General features: G+C 33.7%; 1 protein-coding gene across 8 annotated transcripts in view; it reads left to right on the forward strand.

Annotated features, from left to right (window-relative positions):
* Positions 1 to 18,572, forward strand: part of Slc4a10 (solute carrier family 4 member 10) — a 307,228-nt gene that overhangs the window by 269,649 nt on the left and 19,007 nt on the right. For all 8 annotated transcript variants that reach the window (XM_074070948.1, XM_074070951.1, XM_074070947.1 and 5 more), the window contains 6 exons: positions 719 to 832; positions 1,961 to 2,122; positions 10,683 to 10,934; positions 12,096 to 12,164; positions 17,063 to 17,236; positions 17,980 to 18,102. In XM_074070948.1, coding sequence (XP_073927049.1) covers positions 719 to 832; positions 1,961 to 2,122; positions 10,683 to 10,934; positions 12,096 to 12,164; positions 17,063 to 17,236; positions 17,980 to 18,102 — 894 coding nt within the window. The remainder of the gene's footprint in view (positions 1 to 718; positions 833 to 1,960; positions 2,123 to 10,682; positions 10,935 to 12,095; positions 12,165 to 17,062; positions 17,237 to 17,979; positions 18,103 to 18,572) is intronic.

The following is an 18,572-nucleotide window of genomic DNA, read 5'->3' on the forward strand; positions in this document are numbered from 1 at the left end:
CCTATAATGTCTGATTCCGCCAAAAAAAAAAAAAAAAAGAAACAAGGAAATGAGAAATGAGCTTCTTAGGGGTGAGCTATAGATTTTGGTAAAAATTCTATTCTGAGAAAATGTTTTGAGAATTATTCTTTCCAGAGATGGCTTCTTTTTCTGTCACCTCCTCTTCCCCTAAGGTAAAGGATTCCTTTCTTCCCCCTCACCCAAAGCTTATTCAATAAATTTTAAATCTGCTCACACTATTGTGTACATTACCATCTGCCATACTTATATCTGGATAAATTAAAATATTATGTTTTTCAGTAAAAGGATAGTTTTATTTTATATGTATCATATTAAAATGTTACCTGTGTGAAAAAGAGACCTAGAATTCGACCAGTTTCTTGCTATGCACCTTAATTTGTTCTACATTTTCCCATACCTGGGTCCATAATAACACACTTAGATTTTAAATAAATATTGAAAGCATCATAACCACCCCTGTAACTATTTCATAATTTCTCATTCTGAAAAGATTGGGTATATACCCATCTAAATGACAGAGATACATAAATATATATTTAGGCTCTGTCAGAGCTAATGGTAATATTACAGTATGCACGAAATATAATATTATGATATTATGTCATATAGTGTTTATAAAGCATGACTCTAGATTATGTTCCTGAGTTTTCTTGATATTTATAGCTCTTTCAAGTGACAAGTGTTTTCATTTTTTTAGGTTCGATCCATAGTGAGTGATTTTGCTGTCTTTCTTACAATTTTGTGTATGGTCTTAATTGACTATGCCATTGGGATCCCATCACCAAAACTACAAGTACCAAGTGTTTTCAAGGTGACTTTATCATCATTTATCATCTATCTCTCCATCTCTCTATATCTAGTATTCATTTGGAGGATGTCTGTAACCCTAGTACTTGGGATTTTCATAAACACAAACAATACACATTAATAGAACAGTAAGTAAAGTGCACAGTGCATAGCTAAAATTTTTATCTAATATATTTTAAAATATCATAGAAATAGAAACTTGAAGATTGCTTGAAAAATTTCCTCTCTGTTTGAATATCTATATATAATGCAACACTCCTAAAAGAGAAGGAAGCATTTTGAAACCTAAAGAAGTACGTTATCTTGAGGCAGAACTGCACATGAAGAGGGTTTTAAAAAGTGATAAAAATATTTTGAAATAGAATTCTGACCATGTTACTAAGGAGGTATGTGACCTTGAACCAGCAACTTACCCTTTCTGACCCTCAGTTTTCTCATCTGTCAAACAGGGGCTGGGGAATTCTTCATAGGGTGCAACAGCATGACTTTCTTGGGGACTCATCTCAGGCATCTGCCTTGTTAAGGACCCTTTGCTGAGGCTCTGATGTGACTAAGTTTTTCCTTTTTCAATTTTCACACAATAGCCTGTGCACATATCTAATATAAGTTAATCTACTGTATTGAATTATTCTGTTCAGACACCTGTTTGTGATTCTAAACTGAAAGAAGGTTGGGACTTGTCTTTGTATCTCAGTTCTAGCACAGTGGATGGCATGCTATTTGTAAACATAGATAAATTTGACAATAGTAAATGGTAAATATTAACATTATTTTATTTAATATAGTAATGATTGGGAACACATTTTTTTGAGTTAGTCTGTCAGAGTTCAAATTCCATCTCTACTACTTACTAACTTTTGGACCTTACATGATTTACTATATCACTTTATGCCTCAATTTCCTTATCTGTGTCATCTTTAGAGTGGTGTGAAGAATGAGTTAAGATAATTAAATCACTTAGAATGGTGCCTGCTACCTTATAAATGCTTCATGAGTCTTGTTATTATTAATTGTAGCCCACTCAGCTTGTCACTTTATAATTAAGGATTTCCTTGTAGTATCTGTAAGACTTAATTTGAATAGCTATTCATTAATATAGTTACTAATATGCATACGCTTTTATTTTTCTCAGCCCACCAGAGATGATCGTGGCTGGTTTGTTACACCTTTGGGTCCAAATCCATGGTGGACTGTCATAGCTGCTATTATTCCAGCGTTGCTTTGTACTATTCTAATTTTTATGGACCAACAGATTACAGCTGTCATCATCAATAGAAAGGAACATAAGCTAAAGGTATGTTTAACATCCATCTTAATGTAAACAAACTCTAGTATAACTGACAGCAATCAATGTTCAATAGACTTTGCATGTATTCTGTATTAATCTATACAATGAAATATTAAAATAATTTGTATGGATCCATAATTTTTATTATTTACAAGCTATCTTGCATATGATGACTTGAAAATTCATTTGTAGCACTCAGCTATGCTCTGAAGTCTGAGACCTTACCTTACCTGAGACCTAAGATGAGCAAGGTAAAATATGCTAGCATATTGTAATGAAATAATCAATTCTGGTGAATTACAACTTTACCAAGTTGTCTTACATCTGGCATTCCTCTATTGCTTTATTTGATCCAACTATTTCCATTATATTCCATTCAAATTATACCTACAAATACAAATTACAAATTTAAGTAGATAATTTAACTATATTTTTCTTTAATATTATTCTGTTTGTGATCCCTAAAACAAAATCCATTCATAATGTTATAGTTTGTCAGTGTCATCTTTGAGTTTTATTGCAGATCTTTGATAACTTTCCTTTTTTACAAAAAGAATAAATATGGATAAGTCTCATTTATTGTATTCTGACTTTGCCATTTTACAACTGTCAATAATCAGTTTTTCACTTGGATGCAATTTGTCTGAAACATGTGAGTACTATCTTTTATAGGAATATGGTAAACAAAACCAATGAGATCATTGAATGGTTAAATATAATAGGAATCAAGCCTTATGAAAACAGAGTATGCACAATCTTGTTTTGTTCTAGTATCCTGGAGGAATTGCCAGCCATCGTCACATATTCAGACATTATGCTTTATAGAACTTTGTAAATATATTAGAATTTTGGGCATGTATTAGAGGATATTTGTATCTGTCTTTTTTTTTTTTTTCCCTTTCTGGTGGTGGCACTGGGGTTTGAACTCAGGGGCTTGGTGTTTGCTAGGCAGGTGTTCTACCGCTTGAACCATGACCCCAGCTCTTTTTTTTAATGGATGGGATCTCCCACTTTTTTGCCTAGGGCCAGCCTCAGATGGTGTGGGGTTACAGGCGTGTGCCACCATGCCTGGCCCAATTTGTGTCTGTTTTAAAAGGCATTTTTCATTCTCTTTGTAGAAAGTATGTTAAGATGCTCAAAACATTTTTAAAAAGGGAATTAATTGAATTTGTGTGTTTTTGTTAAATGAGATGTTTACTGATTAGTGATATATTTTTAAAAGTATCTCATAAAGTCTTAGGAACTAGACTAGTGATGAGTTGGTCTGTTTTAACAATCTGGTTAACAAGTTCTCTGTGTAAAAAAGAGAGATGCCCTGATTTGTAATGCTTGCTGATTTCGTGGTGGAAATACTCCTACTATGGCTCCTTTCAAGCTATCAATGTGACATCAGCTGCAGGAAATTTTTATTTTTTGTCTTAAACTTTTTATTAACACATTAATCTCAATATATGCAGAAAAGGTATTTAATAAAGTTCAATAAATAAAAGTCCCAAACAAATTAGGTATAGAGGGATCACACCTTAAAAATAATAAAGGCTATTCAGTAAGCTCACTTGTTCTTGGAGTTATGAATAAATAAATAGAAACTTCAAAAACAAAAATTTCATTTTTTCATTTTTATTAGTATATATCCATTTTACAGAGCAGATTTATTGTGACAGTTCCTAATAGCCTTACACTGTACATTGATTAGATCACTCCCAGCATTTTCTCCTTGCCACCCCCTCCCCATCCCACTTAAAGCAATTGCAAGAGGTATTATCATCCTATTTCACATATGTACACAAAGCCCATGAGCCATATTTTCTCACCTTCATCTCCTCCATTCACCCTCCCCCTGCTCCACAAGTACCACCCCACACTGTACCTACTGAACAGTCCTCCCTTTCAGTTTTAATTCCAAAGTCAGTGTTCAAAGGGGTTTCTCTAGTATCCCAGCTGTGAATATACTTTACTTTGGTCAGTTCGGCCCCTTCTATTACTCCTCCTTACCCCTTCCCTCCCTCTGCCTGTTATTCAGCAGTGTTCAGTACATATCGTTGCACCCTCTACCTGCAGAGATGTAATGCAGTTCGATATTGTTGACTTTCTATCATTTTCTTTTCCTTTCTCTCCTCCCCTAAATTCCATACAGTAGTTTCACTATTACAGATGTGTTCTCTATATAAATGTGTACATGATCATGTTTGGTTTTGTGTATACGTTTATCTTTTAGATCTATCTTCCACATATAAGAGGAAATGTGGCTTTTGGCTTTCTGAACCTGACTTATTTCACTTAACATGATGTCTTCCAATTCCATCCATTTATCTGCAGATGACATAATTTCATTCTTCCTTATGACTGAATGAAACTCCATTGTGTATGTTTACCAGATTTTCTTAATCCATTCATCAGTTGTAGGGCATTTGGGTTGTTCCCATAGCTTGGCCATTGTGAACAGTGCTGCAATAAACATTGATGTACAAGAATCCTGACATACGTTCTTTCAGAAATATGCCCAGGAGTGATATCACCGGATTGTATGGCAGTTCTAATTTTAGTTTGGTCCCATTCTGATTTTCATGGTGGTTGTACTAATTTGCATTCCCACCAACAGTGTGCCCCAAAAGCAGGGTAAAAGTTGCAGTAATCCTCCCAAGCCGAAAAGGTCGTATCGTATGCTTAATGTAAGTGATCGTGTGAACATTTTAGGTTTGTTGAAAGGTGGCATGTCAGTGGAAGTTGGGCAGTGTTATGGGAAAATAAATCAAATCAAGCATCTACAAAACAGTATGAACTTTATGCATCCTGAGGATTTGTGTTTTTTCTTCAGAAGTGGTCTTTTTGGAACCATACAACTATGGATACCAAGAGACTGCTGTATATGACTGTGTATCAGCTAACATCAAACTGAATGGGGAGAAATGAAAGCATTTCTTCTAAGATCAGGATCAAGACAAGGGATCCACTCTCACCACATATTCAATAGCCAGAGCAATTAAGCAAGAGAAACAAAAAAAGGGTATACAAATAGGAAAGGAAGAAGTGAAATTATCCCTGTTGGCAGGAAAAAAATTTTAATTAAATTATAGGCTCTTATAAGCCTACTTTAATTGGTTGCAAACACCACTGAGCTAGGTCATTCAATGTCAGAAATTTTGAGTTATTTATAGAATTATTTCTCAAAATAAGGAAGTCAAATTTCTAAGTTTAATGGCCTCATTATTTAATATCACTAGTTTAAAAACATTTGCTTTAAAAATATCAACATTCTGCAGAAGCAAATATCACCACAACACTATTATTGTTACATAGTTGATTAAGTAAATCTATAAAACAAGTTTAAGCACACTATGCTGTATATTGTGGTACCCTGCTGTTCTCTAAGATGTAGGAAAAATTTTAATACTAGATAACTATTTATTGTTTTCAACTGAAAGCATCTCTATTCTCACTCTAAGGAAAAATATAATTTTGGTCTTAAAATCAGATAACAGTACAAATTAAAGGACAAAATGAAAGTACTATTCGTGCATTATTTAGAGATGATATTGTTACATTTTCATACATACCTAAGTATATATTCTTTTGTCCTTTTTAGTGCTGGGGATGGAACCCAGGACTCTGCACATGCTAACCATGCACTCTACCATTGAGCTACAGCCCCAGCCCTCAGAAAAACTTTCCATACTACATATGTTATGATGAAGATCACATCAATAACATAAATCTGAATGATAATTTTAATGACTGTATATACTTCACTCTATGGCATGTATTAAAATCAACTAAGAGGAATATTTTAAGAAGAAAGTAAGCCAATAGTCATTGCTTACCTTTCGATAGAATATTATTTTAGCCCTTATAATAAAAGGCAGAAATCTCCCTAGTTTTGCTAAAAACTACCCTGATTTAGGTAGTATTTTTTCTCAGTATTAGTGGAACTGTGTTCAAACAAAGCAGACGTAAATGAAGATACGCTGAGGATGATATTAGCTTCCTGGCCATTCTGTATCCTTGCTCTTTCCAGGTCTCTCAACTACATAAATCATGGCTCTTGTTCTCGTTCCTTATTCTCTGTAAGTCTACAGTCTGCTGTTAACATTAATACCCTCTTCCAAAGCTCCAAATCAACACACCAATTTCCTTCTTTACATATAGTGGACTATATATACTAAAATATATTAAAGCATTGTTTAAATGGCCTTTTCAAGTACTTCATTTGGAGAATTAAATGCAGAACTAAAATATTTAATGTATTTGTCACTGAAATGAACTTGAGGCTGTCTTATCAAGCCATTTTTATTGTACAAATAAATAACTATACAGTCAAAAAGTTCATATCTTTGTCCCTTCACACCCTAGATTTAGTAAACCATAAAGGAAATCTGGCTTTATTACAAGCTAGTGCACTGCTCCCAGTGGTCTGTTTGTTGTTGGCCACTTTGAGTCTGAGCATGTCATGCTTCTCTTTGGATGCAGATATTTTCAAAGCAAGTTTCTTCCAGAATTTATCTACTTTGAACACTTATTTTGGGCCTATAGACATTGTCTTCTATAGATTTCACTATAGTATGGTTCATGGCTGCTGATTTTCCTGTTTAACAGCACAGAAATATCACCTCCTCAGAACTCTACTCAGAATAACAGTTTGTTCCATAGCTGTTTTCCTTGCCTGTTGCTTCACTGAAGTGTTTGTAAAGTCTCCTGGGTTTGACTTGAACCATATTGTCATGAAAAGATAGACCACAAGTTAGCCACATTTCCAGCTTTTACTGATTTTCTTTTCTCACTTGAAAACCCACTTTGCTTTGGTTGGAACATTCCTGCAATTAGTTAATGACTCATGTTTTCTAGTTTCTGTATCAAGCACCTTGTAGACTCTCCACCATGTATCTAATTCAACATCATATGTATAAACCATGCCAGAATTTACTTTATTCTTTGTATTTCTCAAGCATGTTTTAAATATTTTTACCACATTGTCAGAACTAGTGATTTTCCTTTAGATAATACTTTTCATGCTAATAAAAAAGTGTTTCTTCTAAAAAATCATTTCATGGATGTTACTACATACACAACACAACTCTGTCATGCTGCATAGACTCACCACAACTTGAGCATGAGGGAGCACAAAAGAGGCAAAGCTACAACTCACTCATTGCATCTCATGATCCCTTGGGTCATTCATGGATGAAAGAAGCTGCAAGCATAAAAATCTAGGATGGAAAGTATCTTTTTAAAAAAAATATTTTTGGCAGTACTGGGGTTTGAACTCAGTGCTTTGTGATTGCTAGTCAAGTGCTCTGCCACTTGAGCCATGGCTCCAGCCCCCAAAGAGTCATATTATATATACATATACATATACATATACATATACATATACATATACATATACATATACATATACATATACATATACATATACATATACATATACATACAAATCCACCTTCTCTCTGGCATTTGTTTATTTGTTTCTTCCTTACAGAAGTGGGATAGGCATAGGTTAAGTGAATATCTTTAAAAAGCATTAAAAATAACAGATTGGTTTTTTTTTTTTAAAGCAAAAGTGGAAAGACATTATCTTGAAGAAAAGAAAGTTTCTGTTAAGATACAACTGTGGGCTTTTCTACATGTTTCTGTAGACAGTTCAGGCTTCTTTTGACATCATTTTTAATAAACAGCAATACAATCCTGGATCACTTGAGTAAATGAATGCATTTGCAACATTCATTTGGCACACGTTCTCTTGGTGATTCTGGCATTTGCTATGTTCTTTTTTGCCCTCTTTGTCAGCCTGGTTCTTCATGTCAATCTATAGTCTTTTATGTGGTTCACTTGACAGATGCAGGAAATTGCTGCCAAGCTTTGAAATGCGTTTTTTCAGCAGTGGCATCTGGGTATCAGATGGTCCTCTTGGCTGGCCTCTTGTCTTGCTGCATGTTGGTTTTAGTGGGGTCTGGTGTAGCATCACCTGTTGCTATGCTCCCTTTTCCTCCCATATGTCCATTTCCCGTGATTCATGGATGAATGTGAGAATAAAAGCTCCAGTTCTGTCTTTATTTGAGAGAAAAAAAATCTACAGAAATATGTTAGAAGGTACAGAGTTCTTTCTCTGACAAAGGGATACTTCCCTTTGGCTGGTATGCCTATCAGCTAATAATTTGATTACAAAGACCAATTTTGAAGGCATTTTAAATGAATGGCAAGAAGAATGATGCTGATTAGTTGGTGCAAGTGCCAGAGCTGCTTTATTTCCTTTAGTTTACATCAAGATAGAATGCTCCCAGTGTTGTACAGCATAATAAAGGGAAAATTATATTTTGTGTTTATTATATATTTGTATATATAATAAAGCTAGCTTTCTAAATCTTAAAAGGAAACTATTCCCTCTGAAATAATTATTTGGTCCACTTTCAGAAATCCAGAATCCTACTATTTACTTCTGTATCACATTTGAAAATCTCTCAATAGGAGAAATAGAAAATTGCTCTTGTGAGGGAGACCTTCCTCATATTATTAAATTGTAGTGAGCTGGGACCCTAAGAAGGTTCAGGGAGTGCTAAACTCACAAGCCTGACTCTGAAGACCCCTGTCTTCTGACCTCCTCTGATGTTCATTTTGTAGCCGCCACACCTTCTTACAGCTTCTGCACCCTTTCAGCACAACTTTACAACAGCTCTGGGTCCCCTTATAGGCAGGATTTGAGTAGTTAAGTCCTTCACTTCCCTATATCATCCTCACTTCAGACACCTTAGGACAAAACACTCTAGTAATTGCTTAAGATACTGTTCTTTAAAGGGATAAAAACTTGAGTTCTGTTCTATGCAACCACACCTTCTGAATTGTTTTGTAGAAGGGCAGGGACCATATTACGACCCTGATGCAGCTTCTTCCTATGTCTTGTTAGTAATGCTGACACCAGGGTGATTCTCTTCCCATTCTCCAGCTCTTAATGAAAATTTCCAGCTGATGGATAAAATTCTTTCCTGAGAATATGTATTTTTCCAGATATATATTCATCAGGAAAATTGAGTTTTGTCATTTCAATGAACTATAGCGTTGCTCAAGCTAAGTGACCCAAGACAAGGGACTACTGAATTAATTGGTGAAAACATAGAAAAAAAAAGTCCTAGGATGGATAGCTCCCATTTTCTCCTTACTATCACCTATTACACTTTTATAATTTGGCAGGAGAGAAAGTACGAGTAACTTTAAGAATCCTTTTCTTAATAAAAAAACAATTAACAAAATAGCAGAAAGGAAAACATTACATGGTGAATATAAAACAGATAGTATGATTCACACTCTAAGCTATGTGAACTTTCATATTAATTACAAAATGCTTTCAGTTTGATTAAAATGCTTCTAAAAGGCCAAAATTATTCTTATTGAAGAATCGGTCATTTTTTCTCATGCTCAGATCAAATGTAACTGCTATATTTATTTGGAATTGCAATCATTAAATTTTCTAAGAGATGTTTCAATGTGTATTTCCTTTTAAAAAGTCAATCTGTAACTTTTATTGGTTGCTTCTCTGTATTAATGATTATGCTAAAAACTATGGGCAATTTTGAGAAACTATATAATAAGTTATCTGTCCTTAGAAAACATAATTTATGAGAATCCTTAAAACAAAATGCATACAAAAGAAAAATGTTTATTGTTCAACTGATAGAATATAGTTGTACCTAACATTTAGTATACAGCAAATGTTACTCTAAATGGTTTACAATGTTCAATAATTTAATTCTCGTAACCACCAAGTGGTGTGTCTTCTATTATCATTATCACCACTTTTCAAACAGGGAAAAAGAGGCCCATGAGGTTCAATGATTTGCCCAAGGTACATTTTGAGCCAGCATTTGATCTTGAGAAGTCTGTTTACAGAACTACTCCTAAGCCTTTATTATAATGGCTCTCATGAAGTGGTATTTTTTAAAAAATTAAAGTTAACAATTAGAACACAAAATAAGCTTAGCCTTTTGCTACTCTGAAGAATTACAATGTCTATCCTGCAGGGCACAGTGGGAGAGGCTAATGCTGCCCTTCCCTAGCTTTGTGTTCTCCCCTCAAACATTTGGTCCAATCATTCCTTTATGAGCGAGTACAGTCTCACACACCCCATTGCACCCATTTTTCCTTACTTCTATTTGCTAGGAAGCACTGATGTTTTCCACACCTGGAGGATAGTGATAGGGAATAGAATTACAGAGGAAGAGGTTAGTGATATTGGAATAGAATTATAGAGGAGATAGAAAATATAAAACTATCATTGTAAGGAGAGCCTGAATTCTGTTGCTAAAGGGGAAGCAAAATAAGAACAAGATCACAATATATTGTGATAAAAATGAGTATAATAATGAAGCTTAAGCTCTATGGTATTATTTTTCTTACAAGAAGTCACCCATTGAGACAAAAGAGGGCAATTGGAAACTGAGTGTTTGAGAATTTATCTCCAAGGCATCTGCTAAGAAGGGCCTCTTGGTGTTGTCAGGAAGTGGTTTCTATTCACAGACCATCCTTAGCTGTATTGCTGACACAGTTCCTTTTCTTTCCTTTTTTTTTTTTTTAACAGAAAGGTTGTGGGTACCACCTGGATCTGTTAATGGTGGCCATTATGCTTGGGGTGTGTTCCATCATGGGCCTTCCATGGTTTGTGGCTGCCACGGTCCTCTCCATCACTCATGTCAACAGCCTGAAACTGGAATCAGAATGTTCAGCTCCAGGAGAACAACCCAAATTTCTTGGCATTCGGGAACAAAGAGTTACTGGGCTTATGATTTTTATTCTCATGGGTTCATCAGTCTTCATGACTAGTATTCTGAAGGTAATAAAATCTGCCCATGTGAATTTGAGAGAAGGCAGAATATATATTTGAAAGTTTCATTTGAATCTCAGGCATAAATTGCTAACATTGTATGGCAGGTGAACTTCTTTACCAGGTGAACTTCTTTACCATGTTTATGTCATTCTTTCCTAGGGTGGGAGGAAATTACACGCTATACTTTAGAATCCTTAAATACATAAAAGTTTACCCTGGCAAAGTAAAATTTGATGTAAATTATTAAAATAATTTTGAAATGATAATCGAGTTAAAAAAAAGTCACTCATTTCTGACTGATTTGTGGCCTGCATTTACTGCAGACTTGCACAGATTAAATTTGCCAGATATATTAGCAATTAGTATTATCTACCATGTTAGAGGTACAGGACATGAGTGAGATCATGGTCCCAGACACGTGCACTTTTATATTTTTAAGACTACTGCATGGACTTCATCATTGCATAAAACTATTTCTTTCAAATTTAAGATTGTTGAATCTATTTTGAAGAGGAGTAAAGAGTAACTGTTTTATCATGTAATTTTGTTAGATATTTCCAAGGTGTATTAATTACCTTATAAATGATCATTTGAAAATTTTAATTAAATTATTTAATAACCCATGCAAGCTTACTTGTATTTAATCATTGAAATGAGTATATTTTCAAGATTTAACTCTGTCATTTAAGTAACTACAGACAGGATGATGGGGAGCTATTCCATGTTTACAAATAGCTGACATAATGTAGGACGACATTTGAAATGTAAGCTTCATTCTCGCCTTTAATCCATATATCTTGCCATTTTGAAATTAAATTGTCTTTAAAGTTGCAAAATACTTAATATTTATTGTGGCATAGTAATCGTTAACATTACTATTTATTATGTATCATGTGGTTTGAAAAATAGGTTTTGACTTATTAAATACTTATAACAACTCTATTGTTACCATCTCTTTTAGATATTGAGAAAATAAGGCAAAAAGAACTTAAGTAATTTACCTAAGTTTGCACAGCTAAATAGTGAGAGAAGTGGAATTTGAACTCACAATTTCTGGTTCTGTACTTTAATTGCTTCTAAAATCATTTTTTTTCTGTGTTTTCCTTGTTAAGTGCAAAATTATATTGGAAAATAATGTGTGCCTTTTCTCTACTTGTTCTTTTACAGTTCATCCCCATGCCAGTGCTATATGGAGTGTTTCTGTATATGGGTGCTTCATCTCTAAAAGGAATTCAGGTAAGTTACCCTCCATACTACAGATACATCTGTTTGACTTCTCTTCAGGTCTAGAGAAGCTAAGCAGGGAAGGTGGTGTCATCTGAGGAGCAGTTTTCAGACCACAATTAAATTTCTTTAAACTGGCTAGAGCTTGCAAAAGTTAAAGATCCTTTCCAGATCAAAGGCTCATAATCTTAAGTACTTTTATTTACCTAAAACATACCATCACTAAGAAGTTTAGCTTTTATCATCCTTTTAGAAAACAAATAACAGCACATTTTAAGATACATACAAATACTTATAGTCTTTACCACTCAAATCGTGTTCTTGGACATCTATCCATGGTATAGAAAAAACATTCATACAAAAGAAAAGCCTTTTCTCAAAAAATGTTCATCGAAACACGTGCTATTAAAATATTAGAAACAACCAGATATCCAACAGCAGTAAAATAATTATGCAAGTAAGTACATTCACTAAAAATGTATGATGATGACGACCACAAAAGTAACATGGTAAAAATGCTTCTAACATAATACAAAGTGAAGAGGTGCCTACCTTGTATTTATAAAGCTATGAGCTTGAACTGGATTAAAAAGTCAAGGTAGCAAAATAAAAGCAATTTGTTAAGATAGTGAGATCCTTCCTTTGATATTTGTTTTTCTGTTATTACAATTGAACTATTGGATTTTTTAAAATTAAACTAAAAATAAAGGCATAGGGTAATGAACTTTCAAATATAAGGGAAATTTTATATACTGTTTAAATATGTTTTTAGATGTATTAGTTTTCTATTGCTGCCTTAAAAAAGCAAAGCAATTTAGTTGCCTAAAACAACAAAACTTATAATCTCACAGTTTCTGAAGGGTCATGAATCTGTTTGCAGATTAGCAAGGTAGTTCTGGCTCATGTGGTTGTTGTTAGGCTGTGGACAAGGGTTTTCATCCGAAGTCTTGATAGGGCTGGAAGATGGTCTTCAAGATGACTTATCACATGGCTGTGGACAAGCGTCATCAGCTTCATTCTCATTGGTCGTAGAAGGCTTCAGGATACTTACTTACATCATGGAAGCTAATCTGAGTGAGTGATATGAGAATGAGCATGGGGGAGTGGAGAGAGGATAAAGACACAGTGCCTTTTGATTTACTCCCAAGAATTGCATGTAGTCACATTCAGTTTTCACATTTGTTGGAAATGACTCACTAAGTTCAATTTGTGCACAAGGGAAGATAAATTAGACTTCATCTCATGAAGAGTATCAAAGAATTTGTGGACACATGTAAAAACTTCCACAAGTGTATTCTAAACAAGGCAAATTCTTCTTACTTATTTCTTTTAGGATGGTCTTATGGGTTGACTAGTGAGAGTTCCTTCAAAATTCATGTCCTTTTGGAATTTCAGAATGTGACTCTATTTAAGTGGCCTTAGATCCTTATAAGCAGAGAAGAGGACACAGAGAGACACAGGGAAGAGGGCCATGTGAAGATGGAGGAAAAGATGGGAGTTTTACTACCACAAGCCAAGGATTCCAGCCAGGAGCTACCTGGAGTTGGAAGAGGCAGAGAAGTTTTTTTCTCTAGGGCTTTCAAAGGGTCATTGCCCTACCAATATCTTGATTTCAGGTTTCTGGCCTCCATGACTATGAGAGAATAAATTTCTATTGCATTAAACTCCAAAGTTGTGGTAATTTGTTATGGCAGCCCTAGAAAACTAATACAGATTTCTACTTAAAGTTCACATTTAATCTTATTTTTTATCTTAATATTATTGAGTTAAAACACTTTAATTTCCTTGGTAAAAATAACTAAATTTGAGGGTTATTTATTGTATTGATTTTTTGGCAACTAAAAGGAAAAATATAGATTACAGATTCCTCTATGACATAGCTAGTGTCATTGTTATCCACATATGTAGAATAATAATCATCTTGTTAAGGAACAGGCAATACAAGACTTCTGTTCCTCATTGAATGGTCTGTTGCCTTCTGGCTTTGTGAGAAATAGCACTCAGGCTTTGGGACAATGCTAATGTCAAAACTGAGGTCAGAACTTCAACACAAAGTCATTGTGAGGACATATAAGGTGAATTGATGGCATGGCTCTATTCATCTGACACTGGGTAAAATTAACTTGGGAGAGGGCGATTGTTGAGAAGTTTAACATGATTAAATTTTACTCAAATAAGATTTAATTTTCTCACTTAAAATTGCATGTATGAAAAGTATATTTTGACAGAATTGGTTTGGTAAGGCAGTTAGGGAAGAGTACTGAAGAGGTTTTTATTTATTTGTTTTGCTGTTTTTTTGCCTTTGGCAAAAGTTCCATGAGTATTAATTTCATCTGTAAGTGAAAAGTATTTATTATTAGGCCCCAGGCTCACTAAATACAGAAACAGAAGTTTAAGAAACAAAGTAAAATCATTTTGATAGGTTTCAACAGATTTTCCCCCTAAATTCTACTCACATGCTTTTATTCCCATGTGGTTTGGAATTAAACAAGAATGTCAGATTTTGGAATTATTTGGGTTGTAACTCTTTCAAATGAAAGTTGAGGAAAACATTATCAAAGGCCCGTAAGTTAAGTATAATGAGCTTAAATAACACTAATGAAACAACAATCTAGGGTACACATTGATAAACAGGAACTCATACTTAGAAACAGGTTTAGTGAAACTTAAGTGAGCCCCAAACTCAGAAGCTGAAATTTCTATTGGGACTGTGGCTAAGTGGGTGGGGAAATGGGATATTGCTATTAAGACATGATAGTTAAATATAGCACTCAGAATATATTTATCATGATTATTGTTTTTGAAGTAACAATTAAACATATGTTAAATACCTATGGTTCAAGGAGCATGTTATTTTGTAACCCTATGCATTGGAGGAATATATATATATATGTTACCTGATTGTTTGGCAATATTAAGAAACTCATTATGTAGGCTTCTCACTGTGAAACATGGCAGAAAAAACAGATCGCAGTGTTCTCATGAATGCTGTTTCTGTATTCAGATATATAACCACATTTATATTCATTCCAGCACTTCAGAAGTCCAGAGTAAAGCAAATGTGCCACTTAAACAATAACAATTGAGGCACCCACACACTGAAGTACACTTACGTAACAACATAGCCTCATAATGGAGAAATGTGGCTGGGGAAAATTCTATAGAAACAGACATATTCAGTTGCAGGCCAGAAGATTACATTTTATTTCTTCTCTATTCTTACCTCCATCATGCACAAAGCTTTATTTATTTGTTTAATAACTTCTAATTTTAAAAGTAGAGATAAAAAGACCTAATGACACAAATAGGGACAATATGGAAGAGACAACAGGATTGAGTTTAGAACCTAGTGCTCTGTATATATGCCAGTAAATGTTTTTTGGGAAGTATGAATGAAGTTGGATAATGGATGATCTAATCTAGTAGATATGATTCTGGTTTAGGTAATATAGGGAAGAAAGACCATGCCATGCTATAAGTCAGAGAACACAGAAGGAAAGAGAGATTTGTGTTGACTTTGGCATCTCTATTATAACATACAAGCAAGTTTGGCAAAGCAGCATATCTTGGGCTTAACATTTCTTCACATGAGAGTAATTTCATAATATTTGATGATAATTGCTTACCATTTTTCTTACAAGTTAGTTAAGAAATAATGCTAATTTTAATATTGTTCTTTTGCAAATAAAAATGTAAAGGTTAACTACTGCAGAAATGGCATAAAATAGAACAGTGACTGACAGTTATTGATGGAATTGCTTTCTAAATAATCACCTCTTGTGGGAGACATTGAAAACTACAAAAATTGGCTTGAGAAAAATTAAACAAAATAACATACAAAATAAAGCTAATGTGCAATACAATTTGTTAATAAGTAAAGTGTGATTGAAGATTTAAATTTCTTATGAAAATTTAATTTATAAAATTTGAATTGAGAAAATTTGCTTTCCTTGATAAAAGTGGCCTCAAAATTAAAGCTGTAACAATAGTATTTTATAGTCCAAAAGTAATTATACTGTCTTTATGATAAAATCAAAACAGAAATAACATTGGTCCTGGTAAAATAATTTTAATAAAATATAGTTGAAATACACATAAATAGTTTAACAGTATAATATAGGACATTAGTTAAGAAATTAAATTTGGGGCTGGCCTTGATTAAATTAATCAAGAAATTAAAAATGGTAGAGTGCAAAGCCCTGGTTAGTCCCCATTAGCACATAAACAAGAAAGAAAAAAAAAAAGAAAGATTAAATTGAGCTAAGAGTCTATCAGGGAAAACACTTTGTTAACAAAAATTCATGTAGGTTAAATGTTTATGGTTAAGATGTTTGTGTCTGTAAAGATACCCTTTGTTGGGGGTCAGAGTAGCAAAGTCAGAATAACAGAGTTCAAATAAGGACTTCAAGACATTTACAGCCGTGTAGTCTGCAACTCAGAAAGGGAGCCGAGATGGAGAGCCAGTAGCAATTATGTGAAAGCCAAAACCATGAGGAAGGATGAACCATTCTAGGATACAAGCAAACAGAGCATGGGAGCCCAGGAAACACAATACTCAATAGAAGGCTGGAGCAAAAGGAAGAGTGTGATGTGATAATGAAAAAGAGGATGAAGCTTGTGGTTTGCTTCTCTGGGCTCTACTTTCCAATGTAGTGACATTTAGCATTATCTTTACTAGTTTTAAAGCTCTTCTGAACGACAACTGTCTCTATATACAAGAAAATGTAAGCGATATTGTTAAACTGAAATTGTAGTATTTCCAATTGTGAGTATCTCAGTTCCATTGTCCTGATGCCCGGTCATCACAGATACACTGTGTGAATCTAACATTTTGGACCACATTAAATGTCTGCTTGTCCTACTTTTATTGTCTTATTCCTAAATGCAATTTAGTCTGTTTAATCTTTTAGTTATTTGATAGAATAAAGCTCTTCTGGATGCCTGCAAAGCATCAACCAGATTTTATATATCTAAGGCATGTACCACTCCGAAAAGTCCATCTCTTCACGATTATTCAGATGAGTTGCCTGGGCCTTTTGTGGATAATTAAAGTTTCAAGAGCTGCTATTGTCTTCCCTATGATGGTATGAAACTTCTGTCAACTCCTTTCTTCTTCCACTGATTTTTGGGTCTCTTTGGAAACACATGAAGTAAAATGGGAGCAACAGAATCATTTTGAATAATTTTTGGAAATCCTAATATAAACTTTGACACTGAAATTATTGTCTAAAAATAGGATTTGAGAGTATCATGAATTGCAGTGATTTTATATTAGTTTTGTCTTGTCATCCGGAATGTAGTAGTTTGAACTAATCAAAACCAGATATAAAAATCTAAATGTTCAAAATTTAATATTAAAGATTTACAACAAATTTGAAAATTTAGAGGATTTTAAAAATGAAATTTATTCAAATGTTTCAGACATGTTCCAAATACTACAAAAATTTAGTGAATTTGAATGACTATAAATTAAAAATTATAGGCATAGATAAGAATCTTCTAATCTTCACTTAATATTGTGCAAACTATTAACTTTGTGTACTTAAGAAAGCATAGTTAATTATATTTCATAGCTCTAAAATAACTTCTTTAAAATGACCCTGACATTGAGTGAAATCTTAGCCATTATCCTGGGAATGTGATAAGAAAAAGAAATGAAAGAAGAGACAGACCAATGTTTTATACATATATATATTCAAATTTTGCTTTAATTGTAGCCCTGATCCAAACTGATTCATTTCTACAATAAAAAACAAACAAACAAGGAAACCTATATCTCCCATTTTGATTTTTTCCATTGTAAACCATTTTTAAAATTTTTCTTTAGGTGTTAGCCCTGGTATTTGTAAGAAAGTTGATGGACTTCCTATTTACCAAACGGGAACTCAGCTGGTTGGATGATTTAATGCCCGAGAGTAAGAAAAAGAAACTGGAAGATGCTGAAAAAGAAGTAAGTCAGAGCAAAATTAATATCTTAGAAAGAAGAAAAGCACATGGCAATAATAGTTTCTTGAAAAACTAAATTATTGGTTCATTGTTAGACAGGGATTAGTAACAGTCATGGTTGGATTGATTTGGAAGTTTGAAATAAGTTTAAAATAATAAATATTTGGACACACAGAGAAAAAGTGAAGGTCTTACATGAGAAAATGAGCCTTTTATGAAACATGCATGTACTTTGTACTTAATTGCCCTCTGATCATAAAGCTTATTTTTTTGTTTCTTCCACTATGAATGACAGAGAATTGCTGATGGTTAACTGTCTCTAAGTTATGGTCATGCAATGACTGCTTTTTGGTTGCATATGATAGAAGAAAAAAAGAGATGTTATTATTGTTATTATTGTTGTATTTTTCTAGGGAATAAAGTTTTAAACAAAAGATTCCAATGAAAAATTATTCTTGAAATAGGTGAAATCCA

The sequence above is a fragment of the Castor canadensis genome, chromosome 4 (assembly GCF_047511655.1).
Source record: "Castor canadensis chromosome 4, mCasCan1.hap1v2, whole genome shotgun sequence".
Lineage (NCBI taxonomy): Eukaryota > Metazoa > Chordata > Mammalia > Rodentia > Castoridae > Castor > Castor canadensis.